Genomic DNA, 24,006 nt, shown 5'->3' on the forward strand with positions numbered 1-24,006 from the left:
TGCTTAAGTTCACTGTCACTCTGGATGCCAGGAATAAAAACCATCATCACTTTCTTCCTTTGTGAGCATCAAGTACGAAGATGAGATATTTTAGTTATAAATTAGTGAAGTGTTAGGATTTAAATTTTATTTAGAAATTAAGACTTCTCCAGTGAAATACCTTTTATTCATTTTGTTCTGCATCTTGTGGAAGTACTGAATTCAGGGATGTTATTATATTTTCCAAGTTTGCTTCTTCAGGTCAGTTCCAATGTGGTTTAGAAGGAATTTATTTTCTCATATCCTCCCCATAGATTTCTCAATAGTATAATTTTCTAGGGGATATCTGGTTCATTTTGGGAATTCTGGAAAATTTTGCTTACTGTTTTTTACCAAATATTCACAATCTAAAATTTCTGACAGAATTAAAAATACCCTACAGAAACCAGCATATTGTACAACAATGATTTATTACTATGTAATGAACAACCACCTTTTGGCTGGTCATGAAAATAAAAACCAACACAAATATGGCAGATCCCCATTTTCTAAAGAAATATATCTTTATTGACCTTTTCCATTTTCTTACAAAGCAGTTAAAAACTCATTCTTACCCTTGCATGCTACTCAATGGTTATGATGGCTGCCTCCTTATGAGACTGTTAGTGGAGCTCTAGTAAGTTTCCTTAAGCACCACAGAAGATCATCATTGCTTGGTCCCACTTTTACAGGAAAGAATCCAAGTTTCACCAGACAGTGTATACTTAGCTCTCTTGAAGAAGACCAGTTTAGTGGATTAATGTCTAATTTACATACAGTAATAAAGACAAACTTTGAATCTTTACAGATTAAATGCCCACTTTATACCATGGTGTAATTGTTTGAATTATGGGTGAGTGTACAGTATAGAGATGTAGATGCACTAGATATATCTATAAATAAAATAGTGCTTTAAGGTAACAATATTCTTTGGCTGACTTAAATGCCTGTGGTTGACTCTTATAAAAGACTAAAATGAAAATGGCCCCACTATTATTGTCAATCTTAACACAGAGCTTGTGCGGAAGGTCCCTATACTGCTGACTGTCAGCATCTCCAGGTCCACGATATGTTCTCTTGGTCCTGATAATGACTTCACGAGCACAAGCATTGCACTTACAGGACTTGTTTGCTAAAATAAAAGAAAAAAGAGAAAGGAAAGAATAATTTTCCTTGCATTGGAGTTTCTATGCTTTGTTAGTATACCTCCTATAAGAATTAGGGGGAGAATTTTGAGGGTGGTATACAAGAGCCACTACTTGGTCCCTTCTTGGTTTCAACTCTTCTTGGCTCTTATCCCTTGTCTAATACAGTCATTAGTTCCAACTTCCAAGGACTTGCTTTTTTTTTTTTTTTTTTTTAAAAAAAAAAGTTCTTTGTTTTTGATTCCTCCCTCTCTGTTAACATTTTTCTTCACTTTTATTGAGAAGTTATGGACTTTACAGAGACTAGAGCTTAAGTGAGAATCTGATAATTTCTGAACTTGTAAACAAAGTTGTCACTTTTCATTTTCTCAACATTGTGCATCTGTTTACATTCTAGTAAGTAAAGAGAAATGGAAACAGTTTTTCAACAGAATGTGGTAAATGCTAAGATATATGGGTTACCCAGGGCACGTATGAAGATACATAAATGTGTATTTATACAGGGAAGACAAAGAAGAGCCCTGAAGCACTGACAGAAAGCTTTTGAATGCCTGAGGAGAGTCACCAGGGACAGCTGAAAGTTTTGTAAAGTAATATGTTCAGAAGAACTGGGTGCAGTTTCATTTTGATGAAGAATGTGATGGGTTCTTGTGAGTGGAGGGGGATGAGGTTGGAGAGGCAGGTAAGTGTATGTGTGAGTTTGAATGCCAAGGGATAGAGTCATGGATTAGGATTTAGCAATTACCTCAATGGTTGGACATTAAACCAAGGGAGAGAATGCTTTGGTTAGGTCTACTTGCTATATACTCATGAGCAGCTTGCGACCCTCTGCTGCAGCAGTCAGCATCTTTCTGATCACTTGTTCAGTGTCTTGACTACAAGCTCCATGGGGGCAGGAACTGGCTTGGGTTTATTCATTTTTATGTCTCCAGGATCTTCCATGGTGCATACCTCTTGTAAACAATAGTTGTAGGTAATAATGACACCTTGAAGGTGTTGATTGAATTAATTTATTCATTTAAAATATTTTTTTAGCATCTGCTATGTGCCAGCTACCATTCCATGTGCTGAGGATAGAAGAGTGAACAGACAGGTGTAGTCTCTGCTCTCATTATGCTCATATTCTAGTGGATGACATAGTTCAGTGAACACTAGACTAGGCAGTGATAGGGCTATGAATAATAACAGTAAGGCTCAGTAAGGGAGAAGAGACACTGGGGTACTGGGGGGTATGTTGGATATTCAACCTTCAATTTCATGTACTTTCTTTACAATATGTTCTCTTTTCCAGGGAAGATGGTTTTCTCAGCATTTTCTCAAAAGGAATATAAATCAAATTTTATATTTATCCTTTCAGGAATCAGGCTGCTCATGACTATCAAGAAACCTTCTTTGACAGCCCACGTTTTATTTGGACCCTGGAATCGAGCACAAAATTGCCCCCTTTCTATTTTCATAGATGTTAATTTTTTCTACACAGTAATATTTAAAGTTCCTTGAAATCAGAAAATGTGCATTACATGTCCTTTGAATTCCTCATGACACCTAGCATGGAGCTGAGCATGTAGTAGGTGCTTAATTAAGCTAATTAATTAACCTAATTAACTTATTTAACCTGCTGTTGATGCATTTCAATGCCCTCTGCACAAGTAGAATTTTAGTGGAGAAACTGTAGGGTTTGATCCAAGTACTTTTTGAATTATGTGACAAGAAATAGTCTTGAAATGTCTATTTTTATTATTTTAAATAATTTTTTTTTTCAAATAATTTAACATTATTTAACTCTGGAACTATCAAAATTGGCAATGTTTTATATCAGTCATGAGAAGAAGGATTTCACTGGAGAAAAACACTGTATTTTTATTTGAAAGTATCAAGTCAGTAAATGCACTGATATGAATAGTAAGTAACTGTAAAAGTGCCATGTTTAATTGCAAAGGAAAAACACGTTGGAACTTTGTTTCACTCTTTGGTTATTCTGCTAGAAAATTTTATTTTCTTATATTATGGCTAAAAGTTCAAAATAGAAAATTATTTTTAAAGATTTTGTTATTTAAAAATAATGTTATTTGTTTAGGCTAGAATTAGTTAATTGGCAGTATCTGAACTGTGTAAAATTCACTCAGTGGAAATTTCTTATAAATAGCAAGAATATGTCAAATTTAAAATATCAAATGTTAAAGAACTATATTCTTTTTTGTTAGAAAAAATAATTGTAATAGATTGCATTTTGCATTGGGTCTTTCTTTTCAGAAGTTGGTCATGAGAAATTAATCATTTTCTAATATACTGGCAAAGAAATAGTATCACATAACTCTGGAGCTATATGGGAAATTAATATATCAAAAAACAGGATAAATGGGTAAACATTAAAAATCTGTAAACTGTGCCACAAGGACGAATTTCCCAATTTAATTCATATTCTCAAAATGAAATATTGGCTTTAAAATTTGATTAAAAATAAAGAGTGCCCAAAGGAGTTTTGAGAAAATTGTAACTGGATGAATAACATCATTAGCATGAAACAGTTACCGTAACTCTGCAAACTACTTGGTAGGGTGCCATCATTTTCACATGAAGTGGTGAGCCGTATTTAAAATATGTCCAAATTTTAACCTAAAATGAACTTGCTGAGATTTTGTAGGGAGACTGGAAGGCTGAGGCTTTGGGGTCAGGGAGACCAGCTCAGAAGCCACTGAAGGGATCATGGAAATGACAGGAGCCAGTTTATGGGAAGAGACATAGGGATGTGAGGAAGCAAAGATAACCCAGGAGACAGTGTGAAGAGGGAAATGGCAGAATTCAGAAAGTAGATTTCACACAGGCAATGAAAGATAGGAAGGTGACGTCATACTGTCAGCCCAGAAGTTTGCAAGAATGGTACAACTACTGACACATACTGTGCGGGGAGGTGGGGTCACTTCTCACATACTTACAGGTTTCAGTTTCAGTGTGAATGTAAACTGACTTGTGAATGTAACAATGATGAATTCATGATTTCTGGAAAACTCTTTAGGAGCTCCAGTAATTATTTTGGATTTGAATTATATGTATGCCTATATATAATTAATTAACCATCAATGATTAGTGATACCTACTTAGGGGGTGTTTGGGGCGGGGGGATGGGAGGCTTGTATTTTGGTAGTCACACACAACACTATCAGAGTCTGCCAAACTTAATATTTGAGTGACTTCAGGGATGCTACTTAAACTTTCTGCATCTCACTTTTCTCTTCCGTAAAAAATGGAGATGAATATTAATATCTATCTAGCAGTGTTACCAAGAGGAATAAATGAAATAATGTACCTGGAAGGGTTACACAACGCCTACACATAAGACTCTTCAAATGTTTGCTTTCCTTCCACATGTGGATACCACACAGCAACAACAACAACAACAACAAACTCCCATCTTTCTCAATAGTTAAGGCTGCCTTCAGGATACTTACTCGTAGGTAGAACTCTCCATTTTCATTTCCAGATTTAATCCGAAAAGTATTGATAGTGTTGGCATAAATAGTTGTGGCCTGTATCTGGAAGATGTCCGATGGCACAGACCTATCAGATCGGATGCTCATGTATTTGTAGACTATTGACTGGGGCAGTTCTCGGCACATGGCATTTGAGACTGGGCAAACACATCGGCTGCAGAGACAAACAAAAGTAGTTAGCAGTTTGGCTTGGTAAGACCAGAAAATCCTCACTTTCAAAAGTTCTGATTTTTCTTACTTCTCTGGTGTTAGAATGTAGGGATCTTGACAAGGATTTCGTGGATAACAACGGAAGCCGCCATGATAATTCCAACACATTTCATCCTCCCGGCATTCATTTGTGGTCTCACACTCATTTATATCTGTAGAGATGTAGGGTCAAAGAGTTTACTAACTAAACTAATGAACTGATCTAATTAAATCATATTACTGGCAGATTCTGTTTGCAAGGAAGGAGGTGTGAGGGCATCTGGACTGTGTTCAACCTGCTTTTAGACACAAGCCTGGGTGTTCATTGCATTGAATTCAGGACAGATAGAGCTGAGACATTCTAGGCAGATTAATATGTGTCATTTCGTGATATTTTATCCAGCACCTCTTGTTCATCTGTTGAATTCAAAGCCCAATGTTAACCATTGACTCTGCCTATATAAAAGTTAAATAAACACCAGTTCCTGTCCTCAGGGACATTATAATTAAGGGAATATGTATATGGTTACTTAGAAAGTAAAATGGAATTAAGTAAGAGACAGATAAGTATACTGGGGGATGTGGAGCAGAGTTGGGTCATTTTGCCAGAGGGATTAGGGAAGGCTGAAGGAAGGAAGAGGCATCTCAACGTGGTCTTAAAGGGTGATGGTTAGATGGAGTTTTCATGGCTGGGGCAGGGAAGCCTTTCCAAGCTGAGAAATCAGCAAGCATAAACTATGGAGGGCAGCTTACCATCTCTTTCAGGAACTCGGGAGAAAGGAGAAAGCTAGAAATGTGGTTTCAGTAAGCTGAAGCATGCTGGGAGTGGATTATTACTGTCCGGAGGAAGCACAGCACAAGAAGTGAAACTATGAAGTGTTCCACCTCGTAGAGCATAGCAATTTTAGGACTGTAAGGAAAAAGAGGAAGTTAAGGAAGAGGCTGTCAGTGGAGGGAGACAACCCAGGAAAAGGCAGTGCCAAAGAAGTCAGAGGGAGAGAGAGTCCTGGGAAGAAGGGCTGTGTTTACCTCAGGCTGGACAAAGATTGACTTTAGATTTGTGAATCAGAAGCCTCCAGATGACATCTGAGAGAACAGTTTTACTAGAGAGCCATTACATTTATAACAACAATACAAACAAAATTAATATCTACATCTCTATGTCTGTCTCCCTTTACATTTGAATAGTGATTTATATTTTATTCAATGTAAACTTTTTCTGAATCATTCCTTCTCCACAATGAGATATTTTCATTCATGAATTTACTAATTCCGTGAGTAATTTACTGAATCCTTACTTTAAGCCAAGCGTGGGCTAGGTGCTGGGATATGGTCTCTTTTGAATTTCATATCTGGTGTTCTTTTTTAAGGGCCTTTATTGCTTTCTGCTTTGCATTATTGAAATCTGCATGTCTAGCTTAACCCTTCTATTAGCTTGTAAACTCCTTGAGGGCAACGGTTATTGTACCCATCTTTTAATCCTTTAATCACCTAGCATTAATGCAATAGAGCACCTGGCTTTTAAGAAATAATAAATTGAACTAAGTTGCTCTTCACGCAAACTCTGTGGAGGTAGGTGAGAAAGATATTTTCACTTGATATGGATGAAAAACAAATAAGGGTTTAGTGGCTCATTCTAGTTCACATACTCTAAATAATTCATGCCTTGACTTTGGAGGGAAAAAAAAGTATTTTAGCTTCTAAACTGGCTAAAGTTATCTGGAACTCAAGAGGAGACTGGAAAAGCCAGGTAGTCTCCAGGAGACAGTTACAAAAAGTGTCTTCTTGGGCTGGCTATGGCTAAAGAAAGAAAACTTAGATTCTTCGGATGAAATCACAATTGACTTATCCTTTCAGTATTTTCCACTTTTTTGAAAAATAAAGATGCTGTTTAGGTACAGGGAAAACTAATACTGATTTGTTATATGGAGTCCAACAGAAGCAAAAGACAACTTTATAATTTCATTTATTACTTCCAGTAATGTAGAGCCTAGCATAATCATCACCTTAATCATTCTGGAAAAATTTTCAGAAATTAATACTCTCAAAATATTTGATGAGTGTGTGTCTATGTGTATGTGTATTCTTTGTCTCTCTGTCTCTCTCTCCACACACACACACACACGCACACACACACACACAGTTTTCATTTGTATAGGCCTGTGAAATGAGAACAGTTATTTCATCCCCAAAATAAGTCTTTGGAGAAAGTTAAGAATCCAAACCTTTTCAATTTCATTTTATTCCTGTGGACAAGGCTCAAAAGGAATGATTTCAGTAGGGGAAAGCAATTGCTTTATACTTTAGAAGAATGCTAACTCTTTTTCACAAAAAATGTTTTGGCTTAACCAAACATTCTGAAGCTGCATATCTTCAACATACAACATTTATGAATCCCCCACTTGCAACTTTAGTGCATTTTCCACCTTTAATTACAATAAATATAAATGTTTCCAGATAGATAGGCTAAGCAGGTAGGAGCCCACTGTGCATTAATCTGCTTCTATCTTTTGCTGAGCATCAAATCAATTTTTGATTAGAAACACATAGATATTTGTTTGAAGGACTCCAGAGAAATTTGTTAAGACATTCCACTAGCTAACATTTTCTTGCATATAATATGCATGTTGAAAGTCGCAATTAGTGTTCAGTAAGTAAAACCATTGGAATGCAATGTTTTCCCACAATTAACATTTATAAAGTGTGTAGTAACCTGGAACGGGTTATAAAGATGTTCATTGTGCAATGAACTACATTCTGATTATGCTCATACTCATTGGTAGGAGTCCAGTTGAATAATTGTGTGCCTATTATAAAATCCCAGGTCATAGATTTCCTCTGAGTTAATACTTTCCTGTAAAATCATGATATAGACTGAGAATCCCCAGTGTCTACTTTCCTTGATCTTTTCTTTTCTTAACAGGATCTTTATTGTCCTTGTGTGCCTTTACTCCAACTCTGATTAAAAAGGACTCTCTACAGAAGATTTACTACTGGCCAGTTACATTGGTAAGTAAATTTCATAAAAACACCTTGACTTGTACAGCCTTTATAGTTTGCAAATTATTTTTATGTATGTCATTCCACTAAATTCCCACAACTCCCTTTTCCAAATGAGGAAGCTGAGGCTCAAAGCAGTTTGATAATTTGTTCAAGATTGTGCAGACCGAATACAGTGGAGCTGGGATTCAAACAAGTTTTTTGTCCTCAAGTTCGGTCATTTTCTTCATTCTTTTGTTGCTTTGTGTAAATTTAAGTGTTTGTACTAACTTTTCCAGGATTTTCTACATTTTTGATTTTATCTGACAGTCCTTTCCCTGTAAAGAAAATTTTCAACTACATGCAACATTGGAGGTAGGGTCCTTTTTTTTTAGATTTTTCTGAGACTCTGAAATCATACCATTATAGGGAGTGGCCTCTTCCACTTTTGTATAGTTGTGAAGATCATCTGAATGCTTATTTTGAAACTAGACCCAAGGTCATTAGCTACTTTGGGGTTAGTAGTTTTTCTCTAAAATATTCAAATATATTTTACGACATATTAGGCTGACTTTTCTCAGCACCTACATTCTTACCCAATTCATAATTCTCGTGTTTTAGAGAACTGAGACTGGATGGAGATATGTTTAACTCACATATTGAGCTTATGCTCTATACTCAAACTCACAGGTGAAACATTTTAATAACTGAATCTTTTCCAGTGGAGGATTTGAAGATGTATCTCAAAGAGATTATGTAGGTTACATAGAAGAAATATCAATATTTTATTAAAATTATTTATCTTTGAAGGATGAAAAATGATTACTCTGAATTTCAAGGAAAGTCGGCATAAGCATAGAATTGCCTCTTTATGAGATGTATATATTTTATGATGAACAGGGGAAAAAAGAGCTTAAATTGTATATTCAAAGTGGGAAAAATGAAAGTCTATGGGAGAATCCTGTAACAACTTCTCGTCTCTTCCTGGTTAAAACTAAATACCTAACATATGAAAAAAAAATAAACTTACCTTGACATGTTCTACTTCTCACCACTTGGTATCCCTGGGGGCACATACATGAGAATTTCCCAGGTTCATTGACACACTGATATTGACACAGGTAGCTTGAGGTTCTGCATTCATCAATGTCTGTCGAATCAGACAAGAGCAAGGACACAGAGTTGAAAAGCTTATGCACCACTACTTTGGATATATATACACACACACACACACACACACACACATATATATATAAAGATTAAAAATATTTATATTAAAATAATTATATATAATTAAAATTATATTTTAAGGAGAAAAATTATATCTGTATATATAAAGAGATCTGGCTTCTGATCCTATTCCTGCTACTGTGTGACTTGGGCACATTTCTTAAGTTGCCTGGGTTTCGTATACACACACACACACACACACACACACACACACACATATATATATATATTTTTTCCTGCTCAACAGTCCCAGGGAAGTAATATACTTTTGAGGTGAGCTAAAGAGAGTAAAAATATTGCAAATTCTGAAATAGAAATACAAAACTTTATAAGCAGCTGAAAGGTAAATTCTAACAATATCAGCTTATTTCCCTCTATGACTTCACAGCACAAAGAGTTTTTCTTATCATGACTTTTACTGAATTGTTACTCACAATTTGGCTAATCCTGGACCTAACTACACTACTGAATGAATTGGCTTGTGGTTGATGGTCTTCATTTTGGACTCTGCAGACCCATCCAGGATGTAGAGTTCATGTTTTTCTTCTCAGAAATTGGGTGACTTTGACACCAAGTTCATCTGAGCTTTGAACTCCAAGTCCCCTAACCTGTGCAAGCTTCCAGAATGACAACTTGGCAGGCGCTGGCCTTCAGGGGAAGAATGCTTTGCATTTCTGAATAGTGATGTCCCTACAGTTTACTCAGAAGGGCAGAGGCAGCTGTCCTGAGGTAGCCTCTTTCAGTTTTGAGCGTAATGGCATGATGTGAGGCTTCTCTCGTTAGGGTTCGAGCTTTGTGTAAAGCTGAGTGAACTGTGAGGAGGTCAGGGACATCAAGTGTCCGTGGCATCCCCCTCAGGATGTCTAATACCTTTTGAATTATACAACAAAATGTGCACATGCAATGGACTCTGAAGGTCATCATTCTAGTTAAATGACCCTCCTCTTGTTCATGTGGAAAGTGAAACCCAGGCGACTTAAGAAATGTGCCCAAGTCACACAGTAGCAGGCACAGAACCAGAAGCCAGATCTCTTGATTTTTATTTTAATATTTTGACATGCACTTGGCTATTCTGAAACTTAAATGTGCACACCAGTCACCTGGAGTTTTTGTTGAATGTAGATTCAGACTTAGAAGGTCTGAGTTGGAGCCTGAGATTCTGCATTTCTCATAAGCTCCCAGGAGGTGCTGACACACCTGGTCACTGGATAATACACTGAGAAGCAACATGCTAGAGCACCCTTTCTAATTATTAGGGCCAGCCTGCACCTAATATTTCAGTTATTTTACTTCCTTTCCTTTTTCTTGGTAACACACTAAAAAGGCAATGTAACAACTGAACTACATTAACTGGATTTCAGAACAGAATTCCCATGGGTAAACATTTGTTTTCATAAATGGGTACATAATCAGATAAAACAACAGCAGTCACAGGGATTGGACTTTATTCCATACTATCTGGGAAGAGTTTTACCTTCACAGTTGAGCCTGTCACTGCTTAGTTCATATCCTTGATTGCACTGACAGATGAATGAACCAAGAATGTTGTAGCACTGCTGAGCACATTGATTGCTGGCATCACATTCATTTATATCTGAAAAAAAGTTTTTAATATGTATATATATATATATAGAGAGAGAGAGAGAGAGACTTTAAACACATGCTTGCTCTTTTGTACCTATGTCATCTGCTGATAAATAATTCCCTAGCTGAATTATTTGCCCTGCAGAAGCTCACTGGAGAACATCCATTTAGGTTTCATATTTGTTGGAACAACTTCAAACGTCTGTCATATATTTCTTTTGGAAATACCAAAATATTTTTTCTAGGAATGACAGTTAGTTTGATGTTTGATGAATCTTTCCAAAGGAATTTAATGCTTCTAATAAATATACATTCCAGTATCTATTTTCTTTTGTTGTTGTGCAGATACAAAATGCCAGTTCTATAAATAATTGATATAAGACACTTACACTGATATGGTCTCTCAGCATGCTGTACTGAAGATTTATCTGTGCTATTTATTACTTTTTAAATGGGTTCTGTTAAATTCCATTACAATTATAACATAAGCCTTTGAGACCCATACAGAGTTTTGCAATGCTCTAAAGCACTGAAAATATTGTGAAAAGGCATTTTTCCTACACTAGATTTTTTCCAAGTCATGCCAATCTTTTTAATTGTGTGCCGTGACATTGCATTCTGAAAGGGGAGAAGAAGCATGTAAAAATCAGATGCACTTGCAGTGGAAAGTTTATATACTTGAACTGGTAGTAACCTCTTTGGCACTTTCAGTATTATATCACACACTTTTGACTAATTGGTGTATGTATATCAATTGATTTGTAGTTTTAAATTTGTTGATATAGCCACAAAGGAGAACTAAAACCAAAGTTAAAAAGTTTTCCATTCACATCTTGATGTGTTTTAAGACACAGATTGGTTATTATCTTTTAAGCTTTATGATTGCTGAAGGGAAGTCGATGGAAACTATTTACTCAAGAACATAGAAAACTGGAAATACTGCAACATGGCATGGGGTTTCCTTTTGTGAAGACAGAAATCAGCAAGTTCTCAAAAGGCTTACCTACGCAGGTATAGTTGTTTGCTGCCAACTGAAACCCAGGACTGCACTGGCAATAAAATGAGCCTGGTGTATTCACACATCTTTGGTGGCAATATGGAGGGATGGTACATTCATCTATGTCTAGGTTATCAGGCACATACACAAAGAGAACAAAATGATTGAATTAGCATTGCTGTTTGCTTTCAAATTCTCTGTAAAGCATTATCTAGAAAACCTATCTAGAGAAAATCTCTTTTTAAAAGGAATACTTTCCTCTCTATTTTGTTAAAATTAGGGTATATATATATATATATTTTAAATATACTTCATATTCTGCAGTTAAGATGTTAAGAACAGAGACTCAATGTTCATGCCATTCAGTGGTAAATAAACTTGGTGGGTGGATTGAGATTTAAAGAAAAAAAAATAATTGAGACTATTGTACATATATATAAGATGTCAGTTTGGGGAGCTAAAAGCTTATGTATAATTACAGAAGTGAAAAAGAACTTCTGAAGCACATTGTGCAGCACGAAACAAAGAAGAAAGAGTTGTGGGCTGTGCTCAACTGGTGACCTTGGCTAAGTCACTTATGCCTTCAGTATCTTGTTTTTTTGTTCTGCAAGATGTGGATAGCACAGCTTGCCATGTGTATCTTAGGACGTTTTTGTATATCAAATAAAAGAACACTGTGGAAGAATAGGATGCTAAATAAGTTACCTCTTGAGAGTGCTCTTTTGACACTTTGATGAAGTGTTCCAGCCTGTGTCCTTCTCCTATAAATATTTTCAACTATAAAATGCTCAACTGAGAACTTGCAAAGGAGGATTAACATCTTAGAAGTGTAATAAAATTTCGTTAATTCATGATTCTACACTTTGTGACAACTTCAACATGGCATGTGTAATTTAAAACAACCATTATGCATATACAATGTAACGCTATATAGTGACACTGCCTTGTGGTAAACCCAAACAAAACAAACCTTTATGCTGGGCTCTTTTGGTACTTTAATAACTAAAATTATGGGAAGTAGTGTGCTCAAGTGGCCTCAGGATAACGTGAGTTTGAATCTTTGTTCTGGCAATTACTAGCTTGGTCTTAACCTCTTGAACTTCCATTTCCTCTTCTGTAAGTAGAATTATTGGGAAAGTTATATGACATAATGTAGGCAAAGTTCCTGGCACAAAGCAGGTAAACATAAATGGGAACTAATAAGCTGCAAGATATATTTAATTTAACTTGAATATTGAAATAAATAGTAAGAAGATATTCACATGGCTTTCCCCTTACTTTGTTCAGGTGTCCATTCAAATGTCACCTCCTCAGGGTGGCCACCCTTCCCACCAATATAAAATAGGTTCTTCTGCCCTATCTATTTCCTTACCTTGCTTTAGACTTCTTTGTAGTCCTTAACAGTACTCAACATTGTGTTATGTGTTTATTTGCTTCTTGTGTGTTCCTTCACTATAGTGCATGGCAAATAAGAACTGTCTTCTCCCCTCAACTGTCTTCTCCCCTTGAGATAGAGGGTTTTTTGTCCGTTCATTGTTAGATCTGGAATAGGGCCTCGCATAGTAGGTGCTCAATAAATACTATTTGAATGAATCGAAACTTCACACTAATTAAGAGCAATTTTAGCATAGTGCTTCCTAGTCCTCAGTACTGTCATCAGGTGCTAGTATTGATAGCTAATTTGTATGAGTGGTATTATACTTTCTAATAGCTCCACGAGGACTATGAATTTGTAAAATTTGTTTACTACTATCCCAGTGTCTAGAACAATGCTTGTTACACATTAAGCCCTCAATAACTATTTGGTGAATAAATGATGCATGTCTTCTTAACTAATAAACATTCATTGAACCATTGTTATTTGCTAGCATTGTGTTTGGTACCGCAAGTTTATAATGATAATCACTATACTTATGTTCTGCCCTGTCTGGTATGAAAGACAGGCATAGAACAAATTATTCCATGGAATGAGAAGATCAGCAGTAGAAAGGAGTGTAAGGGACCCAGGGAGCACCATGCTACTTGAAATGTGGCCTGCTGACTGCTGCTGGTTCATGGGCTATTTGGACCAGTCTGCAATGATTAAATACAGAAACTGAGAGTACATGTTTATAAATAGCAATTTGACATTACTGCAACATTATTTTTATTGTACTTTACAGAAGTATTGGCCTGCCACAGATTGGAAATTTACAAAAAAGTATCCTTCATCCTAAATTTGAGAAGCACTGGCACAAGGGAGGGAGCAACTAATTATATTTGGGTAGATCATAGCGGGCTTCCCAGAGGAAGTGATCCTAAGCTAGGATTTGGTAGTGAAATAAGAGTTTGCCATGAGGGAATGTTCTTGGTGCTGTAAAGAGCTTGTGTAGAGGCACCGAAGTGTAAGTAACACTGTGTGATGTGTGTGGGGAACTGGTGGAATAAAGCTGGGGTATAATATTATTTTGTGGTGGGGGAGAGGTGTTTATGCAACAGAAATGGACAATGATCAGACTGAGCAAGACCTTTCATGCTCTGTCGAGGAATGTAGACTTGATTCTCTCAGTGAGGGAAGCAGGAGGGAAGACACATGATTAGATCTGAGTTTAGGAATATTTCCTCCTACCACATTAAAAGGGCTGTGACCATATGTTCCATTATCTTTGATTCACCCCACACTAAGTTGGATTAGTTCTTTTTTTCTATACTTTTTATGCCCTCAAATGTTTATTTTCCTGTCTAATACAATGACAAAATTTTGGTATCGCTGGAGTTTTCTACGCACTCTTCTTTTAAATCACAGCTTCATTTACAGCCAACCCTGGGCCTTCCTCAGAGGCTGGGCACTAACCCCAGCATCTAGGCACAGCCCTATGGCAGGCAGAACTGGGCGGGGGCCCACATGGAACTCAGTGTTGACATGTGAACATCAACAGCTCACATTCTCAGGCAAAAACTGACGCTGGTTGTCTGTCCCCACATCCTCACTCTCTGTTCCTAAGAGGAAATATCACTGGTCTGTGATAAGAGGGGGTATGTAAATAAATGGACAGTCGGTTAGAGTTTCATGCCTAGTGCTGGGCCTCATGATTGAACCCAGAGTACTGTATTTTACTTCACTATCTGCCAGTTGGCTTCCTCACACTTTGTTCTTCCATTCACTCAAAACACATGCATAGAGCCTCCATCACATGGTGGGCATGCTTCAGGGACTGGGGAGACCACAGTGACACAAGCTGACCTGGTCTTGCTGTCAGGGAGCTCATGCTCTTAGGCCCTCCAACACAGGCACATGGTGAAGTTGGCTTTGTACTCCTGGTATCCTACAAAGGCTTGCAGCATAAAGAGCCTTTAATACCCATCTGTTGACTTAGAACAGGGACAGGGACTGTTCTAAGCATTCCCTACATGAGCTCTGGAGGTAGGGACCAGTACTATGTCCACAGTACAAGTGAACATAGTGAGACACAGGATTTAAGTAACTTACTCAAGGTCTCAAAGTGAACTGGGGTTAGTGCTTGGAATGCAACTCCACCATTTGCTTTATGTGCTGTGCTATGCTATGCTCTGCAGCAGTGGATGGTGAATGAAGCCCACAGTACCAGTGTGCTAGCACAATGGCCCCCAAAACAGCAAATTTAAATTTTTTTGTGGCCGTTTTTATGTTCCCATTCATACCCCAAATTTCTGCTCTTGCTCCGTCTAACATTTAGCCAACAGTTTGTTATCCAGAATAGGCTCAACATTTAAGGTTGTTTCTTGTTATTGTGGAAAATGGATTCGTAGTCTGTGAAAGAATAAAGAGTTATTGGCTACCACTCTCCAAAGAAATATGAATGCTTTCATTGGAATGCTTGAGGTTGAAACAGTTAAGGTACTCAAGACAGGACCGTGCTCACTGCACTGTGGTACTTACCTACGCACTGCTCCCCTCGCTTCTGATATCCAGGAGGGCACTGACATGCAAAGGATCCCCGTAAATTGATGCACACTTGGTCTGCTCTACAGTTGTGCGTCCCTGCAGTGCACTCGTCTATGTCTGTCAGAGACACGCAACACAGAAAGAATTGTCAGTTGTGAAGATGTTGATATTGCCTCCATTTTGCCACTTCTTAAGCTAAATTTTTATTTTATTCTTAAAAGCTTATAATGTTCTTACGTTGGAAATGTTTAAAATTATAAATTATTTCAAGTGTTCAGAAAATAATTTTGCAAATACCAATGAGTACTGCTCAGATTTAACAAATGCTAACATTTTGCCATGTTGGTCTTGGCTCACTCTGTTTTGTTAAGAAGCATTTCAGATACAGCTAAAGCCTCACACCATCCTCATCCCTTGACCCGTCACCTACCACTGTCTCAGTAGGAAGGAATCCTTCCCTGAGATGTTTTTGTACTTTCATTAGACAGGGATGCATCCATTAGAACATATGATATTGTTTTGTATGTTAAAACATTTAAATAGATTGTATGATACTTGCTTTTTCCATCCAATATATTGTATTTGAGATAATTTTCATTGACAAATTTCTAAAAATCTAAGCAATAACAGTGTAATCAACCTTTAATATTATACGTTCCCTGTAGTTGTTTGTTTTTATAAACAGCAGGGTAACATGTACGTATACATTTTTATTTGCAAATTTCAGAATGCAGAGGATTCAATTTGATCGTGTTTCTCTAGCCTGTGTAGTTTAAAAATCCATATTTTCTCAAAGCAGTGCACTTCTGGGAATAATTTGCTAAATGTGCCTTACGGAGTATGCAGGTTACAGTTCTAGAAAAGTAAAAAATGCCCAGTGATAGCATAATAAACCAGTTACAAAAAATTTCTTTGGGATCAAATGGTGATATAAAATTGTGTGTGTACATTCATATTTTCAGTCATTTATAAGTAAAATCTAATTTTACCTTATCTGTATCACCTTTATATTCATTCAGCTCTCCTATATCATGAAGTTAAGTAGCACACAAGAAAGGATCATATAATTTCATCATTCTTCAACAACCACTCTAAGCTTCATTAAAAAATGTCATAAAACTTGTGATTCCTAGATGACAATTTTTGCATAAAAACCAAAATACTACCCTGGGTCTACCACAGTGATGATCTAAGATCCCTGAGGCAGATTTCAGGGGTCTTAGATAATCACTGTGGCAGACCCAGGGTAGTATATTTTGGAAGAAAAAGTAGGGAAAGAATCAATAATAAAAAATTGACCCAATTTCTGTCTTCCCTCTAAGAATCTCAGAGAGTAGCCCCTGAGGTTGGTTTGCCTTTCACTTTTCTGTATTTTCAAGGAGGATTGCCGCATTTACACTATGCAGTATAATAATACATGAAGTTGAGATTGTAAAAGGGTTGTCCTCAGAAATCGGCTTCACTTAGCTGGGTGTGGAAATGATAAGAGAGATTCTTTCCATAAGAAAGAGGGAGGGGAGATGAAAAATACTTGAGTGATGTATGGCTATTTATTGAATAATAATCTATAAAGCATCCACTTACGTAATTCTTTGAACTTGGTTTTAAAGTTTTGGCTAAGGTTTTTGTTACTTTGTTTTGAAATTTATTATAATTACTACTAGTATTATTTTCAAGTCAGTGATTACAAACTGTCCTTTTTAGGTACTATGCGATGGTGCAACAATCTTGCTTTGAAATTATCTGCTGTTCCTTGTGTCTTTTATTATTTTCTCAGATGCACTTGATGAAAACCTTTCTACTGGGGTTTCTTCAGAGCTTTATGACTCGTTAATGCAGAAATGACAGCAGAATTTCTATTGTTTTATGTCAAGAACATTTGCCAGCATTTGCAGTGATAACAGTCCTGAGAGATATGGCAATGTTAGATTCAGATGTGGCAAGTTTCCTCTGGCAGAAGATCAAGGCCCTGGGCTGGCTGCTGCATTTTCTAAGGGAGGCCTCAGCAGTGACTGAGGTTTTTCTTTTTGACATCTCTCTGTAAACTGCCTCCACCCCGCTGCATTCCTACAACTGATGCCCTATGACTTCCTTCCTACTTTCTTGTCGCTCATTTCTTAGTGTCTCATAAATAGGCTAACATTTCCAGTGGAATTAATATATCATTAAATAGATTTTAAACACAAAAACCTGTGCTACTCCTTCTTAAGAATGAGGTCTGTTTACCTTCTGAGTGGGTTATTTAATAAAAATATTAGGTGAGTTAAATTAATTTAATAAAAACAACAACAACAAAAACAAATAAAATACCACTGTGCTCAATGCCACTACTTTCCTTCCCTTTCTCCATCAAAACCCAAACAAAGCTGCAACAAGACTTGCCTCACCTAGGACTGACTGGTGATTACACATTTTACTTACCGGGACTCATAAAATCGTCAAAAAAGTGACCTTTGTGACCAGGAAGCAGCTACTAACTACATTTCCATTTATGGCTTCTCTGACTGTGGTTTAGAATATTTATCCTCTCTCTTGCTGTTGGCGGTTTATCTAATGCTAAAGGCTATAAACAGACTCAATTTCTTTGACCTATTTTCAATGATATTAATGTCAATTTATTAGTTTATTTAAATAACACAATTTTATTTTGAAAATTGTACTTTGAGATCCTGGAATTACTTATTTACACATCTATACAAAGTCATATAAAATTATTATACATTGTTAAATTCTACTATGTTTGGCTTTTCTACTTCTGTGCATTTCCATTTGTCATAAATACCAGAAAGCTCACTATGATACAAAAATTACTAAAATGGACAATGATGTCAGAAACTCAAAGCAGAATACCCATCCCTGTGCAGATGCTCTGGAAAAGCTGGCTGTCCCAGGAGCGTTGATGACAGTCCACTGCCCTCTACTTGCTCCTGACTTCCCATAGTGCAAACACAGCCTTTTGTAGGTATCTCGATGGTGTGTAAGAAAAATCAGTTTCCTACATTTGTATGGGAGAATGTCTGCATTAGCAAAAGCAATGCTTTATTTATAAGGGAAACTACTCAGGTCAGCCATGATTTTCCTGATAATCTAAGACAAATTACTATGGGGAGAAATCTTTTGTTGTTTTTGCATGACTATAATTTATCCTTGACAGTTAAGCTCACTTGGTTTTTCAGGCAGTCAGTTAATAAATTTCCTGGGCCCTGGACCCAAGCTCTTTGGGTGGGGGTGGGGGATCTGTCTTATTTGCCCCCCCCATATTCCCAGTGCCTAGGATCATGCATGAAACATGGTGGATTTTCAGTAAATATTTGTTCAATAAATGGATAAATGAGTTATTACCGTTTGCTGAGAATTGGTACCTAAAGTTTCAGGAAAAGTAGGATCAGTGTTTTACCTAATGGAGCTAAAAATGTATAAAGCAGAGTAACAGGTAATATCTGAGAAACACAGCAAAATCAGTAAGATGTCAGTAAAAGAAAAATAATGTTGAGCAGTTGACTTCAGGAGTGCAGAAGCTATGAGGTATAAAGCAGATTTGCCAGAAGAGGTGGATTCTCCACTGCATTTTGAAGAACACGAGATACATGGGTTGCCAGGAAAAGGAAGCTGTTTCTAGGCAGAAAGCGGCTCACATTAGAAAATGCTGATAAGACAAAACTGGTTTCCATGAGAAGAATGGCAGACAGATGGAGCCAGCACAGCTGCAGGGGCTCTGTGTGAGGAGCCTGGTACAGTGCCTGGTTGAAGAGGATCATGAAATGCTAGCTCTGTCATGAGCAAAATTCAAGGCCTTAAAGGCAAGATTAGAGAGTCTGGATTGAACAACATAAGGAGTCTCTCTGAACTATGTAGACAGAGCCTAATGTTAACATTACCAAAGAACAAAATAATAGAATGTGCTTCCTAAAATATCACAACACATTTCATCATTCTAATACATTAAGAATAGCTAATGGCAATATTTGGTGATGCCCTCATTTTTCAAAAATGTGCCCACGCACTCCCTCCTAGTGATTTATACTATTGTAGGTCCCTCTCTTGCTGACTTTGGCACCATTAGTTGCTTTAAATAACGCAGGCTAATCTTTGCTCAGCTCTCACTTCTAGCCTCTTTGTCACACTGACCCCCAAGTCTAGGGAACCGCACATTTGATTTTCTCTCAAAGTTAATGGAGGCAACTATGTCCACATCTCTGTGGTGTCCATTAAGTCCCTGGTTAGGCCCTCATTCTCTATGTTTTTGGCTCCTTCCCTTCAGTCTGACTCATATTTCCCAAACCCCTGACTCATGCTGCTTTCTCTCTCTTATGCAACATTTTAATCTCTGCAATGTTCTTTCCATAATTTGATAACTTACCACGACATGGAGTCCCTTCAGCATGTTTTCATGGGCAAAAATTATCTGCACCTTGAATGGTGTTGAGGACCATTTAGACTTTTATAATTTGTGCTGCTTCTGGTTTAAGAAATAATTTAGAACTACTTTTGAATAAGCCACTGTAGACTAGAGATGAGAATGCACTAGTAATAGGACAAAGAAGACTGAAATTATTTTGAATCTGTCACTCCCTATGTGATCTAGGATCATGGCATCCATTTTTTTCTCTTTATTTCTCCATCTCTGAAATAGACAGTCTATCCTTAACAATAACACACAGATTTTTAAAAGTATTCAGATTCTTCACAACATACTTTTTTTTTGTTTCCAGACTGTAAATTCCTGTAGTAAAATAACCGTATCTTTACTAGTTCTGTGTGGGACACGGTGCATGCTTTGCAAATATTATTTAATGGTGCTATCCTGTGAACTCTTGTGGTTAAAGAAAAGATAGTGGTTATATTCAAGTCGGTGATACTTCTTGATCTGTGTGGATTTAAAACCTTATTATACCTAGCTTCTTCAATTAAACTGATTTAATCTCCTAAATGGAGTAAAGTAGAAAAAAGGTCACGGTCAAGGATTCATGTTTGTTAGAAGGAGGAGCTTCTTTACCGTTGACCTCCTTCCTCCCAACATTCTTAATCATTTAGATACCCACCTGCTCAAAATGATTGCTCCCAATCCTTTCTAGGGACAGGGTGATAAACTAGTTCCTACCAAAGTACTCTTTTTACTTACTCTGTGAACTTTTTAAATAAAAGGGACTCATTGAGTGAAGGTCTTAGAGGTATTTGGAGTATTTTGTTTTTCAATATAATCCTGGAAGGTAAGAACTACTTCAGCAAGAGCTGAGGGCACTGCAGTTTACTACTGTTTTACTCATCCAATAATTGCTATTGATAATGATAACCTAAGTAATTAATAAAATAAATTATGTAGACTGAAATCTGATTTAGAAGAAAGTGTATAATATTTTATACAGCTTCATATACAAACTTGGTAACATTCTAAAATTAATTGGTATAAAAATAGGTAAATTCTTAGCAATATAAAAAGATCTGTTATTTGATTGGGAAAGCAGAATTACAAAGCTTCTGATTTAGTCCTAATAACAGCCTTGTGGAAGAGGTGGTTACTTCATCCACAATTTACAGATGAGGAAGAAGGATGTCACTGAAATGTAGACTCTGTTGAGGGAACTTGCCCAGGGTCACACAGAGCAGAGATTCAAACCCAAGATTTCCATTTTGTTTCTGCAATTTAGGTCTTGAGGAAGACTTGTTTCCTAAGAGTTCTGGAGACTAGTTTTAAGTGAAATCATAGGTGTTTTTAATTTCTTTTAGCCTTAAAGGTAGGGTTGTTAATGTCACAGCACCTTGATTCCTCCCTTGTGTCTTTCTTCTACTTAGAATAACATTCATAGCTCTCCAAGTTTTCTGTTTCCCTCCCCAGTTTTTAGCCAATTATCAACAATTTTTTGTCAAACACTTTCTAGTTCCCTTGCTGTTTCTTTCATAGTACTGGAATCAGATTTATCTGGGCCAAATGCCCAGTTCTAGTTAGCTTTTCACCCTTCTGAAATTATCAGCTAGAATTCACTCAAGCTAAGCAGTTCTAGTGAAGAAAATAAATACTAATATTAAGTAACAAGAGAGAACTGTCTTAATCGATGGCCAGCAGTAGATTTATAGTTCTAGATTCTTATCAGTTCTGGCAAAACAGATTGTTGATAATTTGGTGTGCTTTAAATGATAAACAAAAATATCACCAAAATCAACAAATTATCAGCCTCCCTGATAGTTCATTTCTTTGTTTTAGAGTGTGGCGAATCAAGTGTCCTAGAAGTCCTTGGCATTGCATTATGTTCTATCAGAACTTTACAATATGCTGTTCTCGTAGGAAAAAAATCATGCTACTTCGAATTGCTTTTCTAGCAATGATGATGGATTTGCATTGCAAATGGACCCCCCCACATAGCTTCCTCTGTGGACAATAGTGTTTATTTGCCAGATGATTGGATGAGGTTAGGCATATAGTTCATGAACATGGGGAAGAAAACCAACTAATACATGTGAACGACCAATCTGTGACTCATCTGTACTACACTCAAACCAGATGAACCAATGGGTCATAGGCTGAAACAGAAGAAGAGCAAAGAAATAAAGGCTTTACTTCTCATTCTTCAGCTGTTTTTGCTCACTGGCAACGTGAACCTTATGCTTTCAGAATCTCAAGGAAACTACATTGTCTACTGATAAATGATTGTTAATTGTTAGGAGTATTTTCTGGCATTTTTGTGAATATGTCATACCCAGTTAAACTCTCTTTTTTTCCTTCTTAAACTTTTTTTCTTTTTTGAGATGGAGCCTCGCACGGTCGCCTGGGCTGGCATTTAGTGGCGCGATCTCGGCTCACTGAAACCTCCGCCTCCCAGGTTCCAGCAATTCTCCTGCCTCAGCCTCCTGAGTAGCTGGGATTACAGGCACCCACCACCATGCCTGGCTAATTTTTTGTATTTTTAGTAGAGACGGAGTTTCACTCTGTTGGCCAGGCTGGTCTCGAACACCTGACCTTGTGATCCACCCGTTTTGGCCTCCCAAAGTTCTGGGATTACAGGCCTTCTTAAACTTAATTATTAATTTAGAAAATGTTTGGGAAAAGATAACCCTGATATTTGGGATATTAACAACCTATCATCAATCTGCTAGCTTGTGGAGGTAAACCTATATTTTGAAACAAACAGCACCATCAGTCTTTGCTCCACAGTGGCTCAGTACTAGGAATTAAAGACCCTTTGTGTGAAGGTTTAAGCCCATTCCATACAGGCTGGAGGCCTGTTTCAAAGTGGATGGCCTTGGGAGGAATTAAGATCCCATCCTATTATGGGATGCCTCTGCACTGACATTTCAGTTGTGTTTTCCTGGTTCCTGGCCACTTCATCTCTCCTCTCCTCTATCTCCCACTTCCCCGGCTCCGGATCAAACACTGGTGAGTGATGAACTGAATGGAGACTGACTACATTCAACTGAGTCTACCAAACCCTGCCTGAGCACTGTGATTTGATTCTTGGCCTCCCTCCCTGAGGCCTTGCAGCCAGATTAGTCAAGTCTCTGGAGCCCAAAGCACACACATTCCTGGCTTATTCCTTCAGGCAAATCATCACTTAAGGTCGCATAAGCCCCTGGCTATGGCAGTGCCAATTATAACAAGCATGGCTTGCTGACCTCCTAATTGTATGAAACCAATTACATTATGCTTGTTGTTCATTCAACAATAAGCAGCTTTTGTGCCCACTAAATTGAGGCATACTACTAAATCTGGTGAGTGTAACTTGGCAATACTTTTCCAACTCATTAACTGCCTAAAGCTTTTCAATAAAGAATATCTTTGTGCCTCTTGCCTTCAGAGAATGTTACTTTCTTGTGTGTATTTTCCTGCCCATTTCATTATATCTTACTTATGATCTTTCTGCGCAGTGTTTCTCCATATTCCCCCGGCCCTTATTTGCACTAAATTCTTTTTTCTGTTCTCCTTTTGATTCAAAATTCCAGCACAATGAAAAGCAATGAAAAGAATAAAGATGTGGATAAATCTAAATAAATACTGACTGCCTAAAGCAATAATAGTAAAGTATTTTGGGATTTACAAAATATTTAGAATTAAAATACATGAGAATAATAGCATATATAGTTTGGCAGGAAGAGGAATAGAGTTTAAATATTTTAAGGTCCTTGAATCACGCAGGAAGAGTTAAAAGTACTAATTTATCTTATATTTTGATAAGTCATGGATGCATGTTCAAATGATCCCTAGGAAAAACAATGAAGGAATGGTAAAAAAAAAAAAAAAAAAAACAAAACTACAAAGCTAACAGAGGGGAAAATGGAATAATACAAAATACTCCATCAATTTAGAAAGAAGGCAAGAAAGAAAAGAAAAGGAAACTAAAATGTGCAGGACAAATGTAAAGCAAATAGAATGGTAGGTAGTTTTAAACCTAAACATATCACTGGTTATAGTAAATGTAAATGGACTAAATGCCCTCACTAAAAACCAAAAATTGTCAAATTGATTAAAAAACAAAA

The 24,006-nt window shown here is 37.0% G+C and overlaps 1 protein-coding gene across 3 annotated transcripts in view; it reads right to left on the reverse strand.

Moving 5' to 3' along the window:
* Positions 1 to 430: 430 nt before the first annotated feature.
* Positions 431 to 24,006, reverse strand: part of EFEMP1 (EGF containing fibulin extracellular matrix protein 1) — a 57,440-nt gene continuing 33,864 nt past the window's right edge. For all 3 annotated transcript variants that reach the window (XM_025405677.1, XM_025405678.1, XM_025405679.1), the window contains 7 exons: positions 15,532 to 15,654; positions 11,640 to 11,759; positions 10,527 to 10,646; positions 8,853 to 8,972; positions 4,893 to 5,016; positions 4,613 to 4,808; positions 431 to 1,150 (listed from right to left, as the gene is read on the reverse strand). In XM_025405677.1, the coding sequence (XP_025261462.1) occupies positions 989 to 1,150; positions 4,613 to 4,808; positions 4,893 to 5,016; positions 8,853 to 8,972; positions 10,527 to 10,646; positions 11,640 to 11,759; positions 15,532 to 15,654 (965 nt within the window). In that variant the 3' untranslated portion in view covers positions 431 to 988. The remainder of the gene's footprint in view (positions 1,151 to 4,612; positions 4,809 to 4,892; positions 5,017 to 8,852; positions 8,973 to 10,526; positions 10,647 to 11,639; positions 11,760 to 15,531; positions 15,655 to 24,006) is intronic.

Source organism: Theropithecus gelada, chromosome 13 (genome assembly GCF_003255815.1).
Source record: "Theropithecus gelada isolate Dixy chromosome 13, Tgel_1.0, whole genome shotgun sequence".
In the NCBI taxonomy this organism is placed as follows: Eukaryota; Metazoa; Chordata; class Mammalia; order Primates; family Cercopithecidae; genus Theropithecus; species Theropithecus gelada.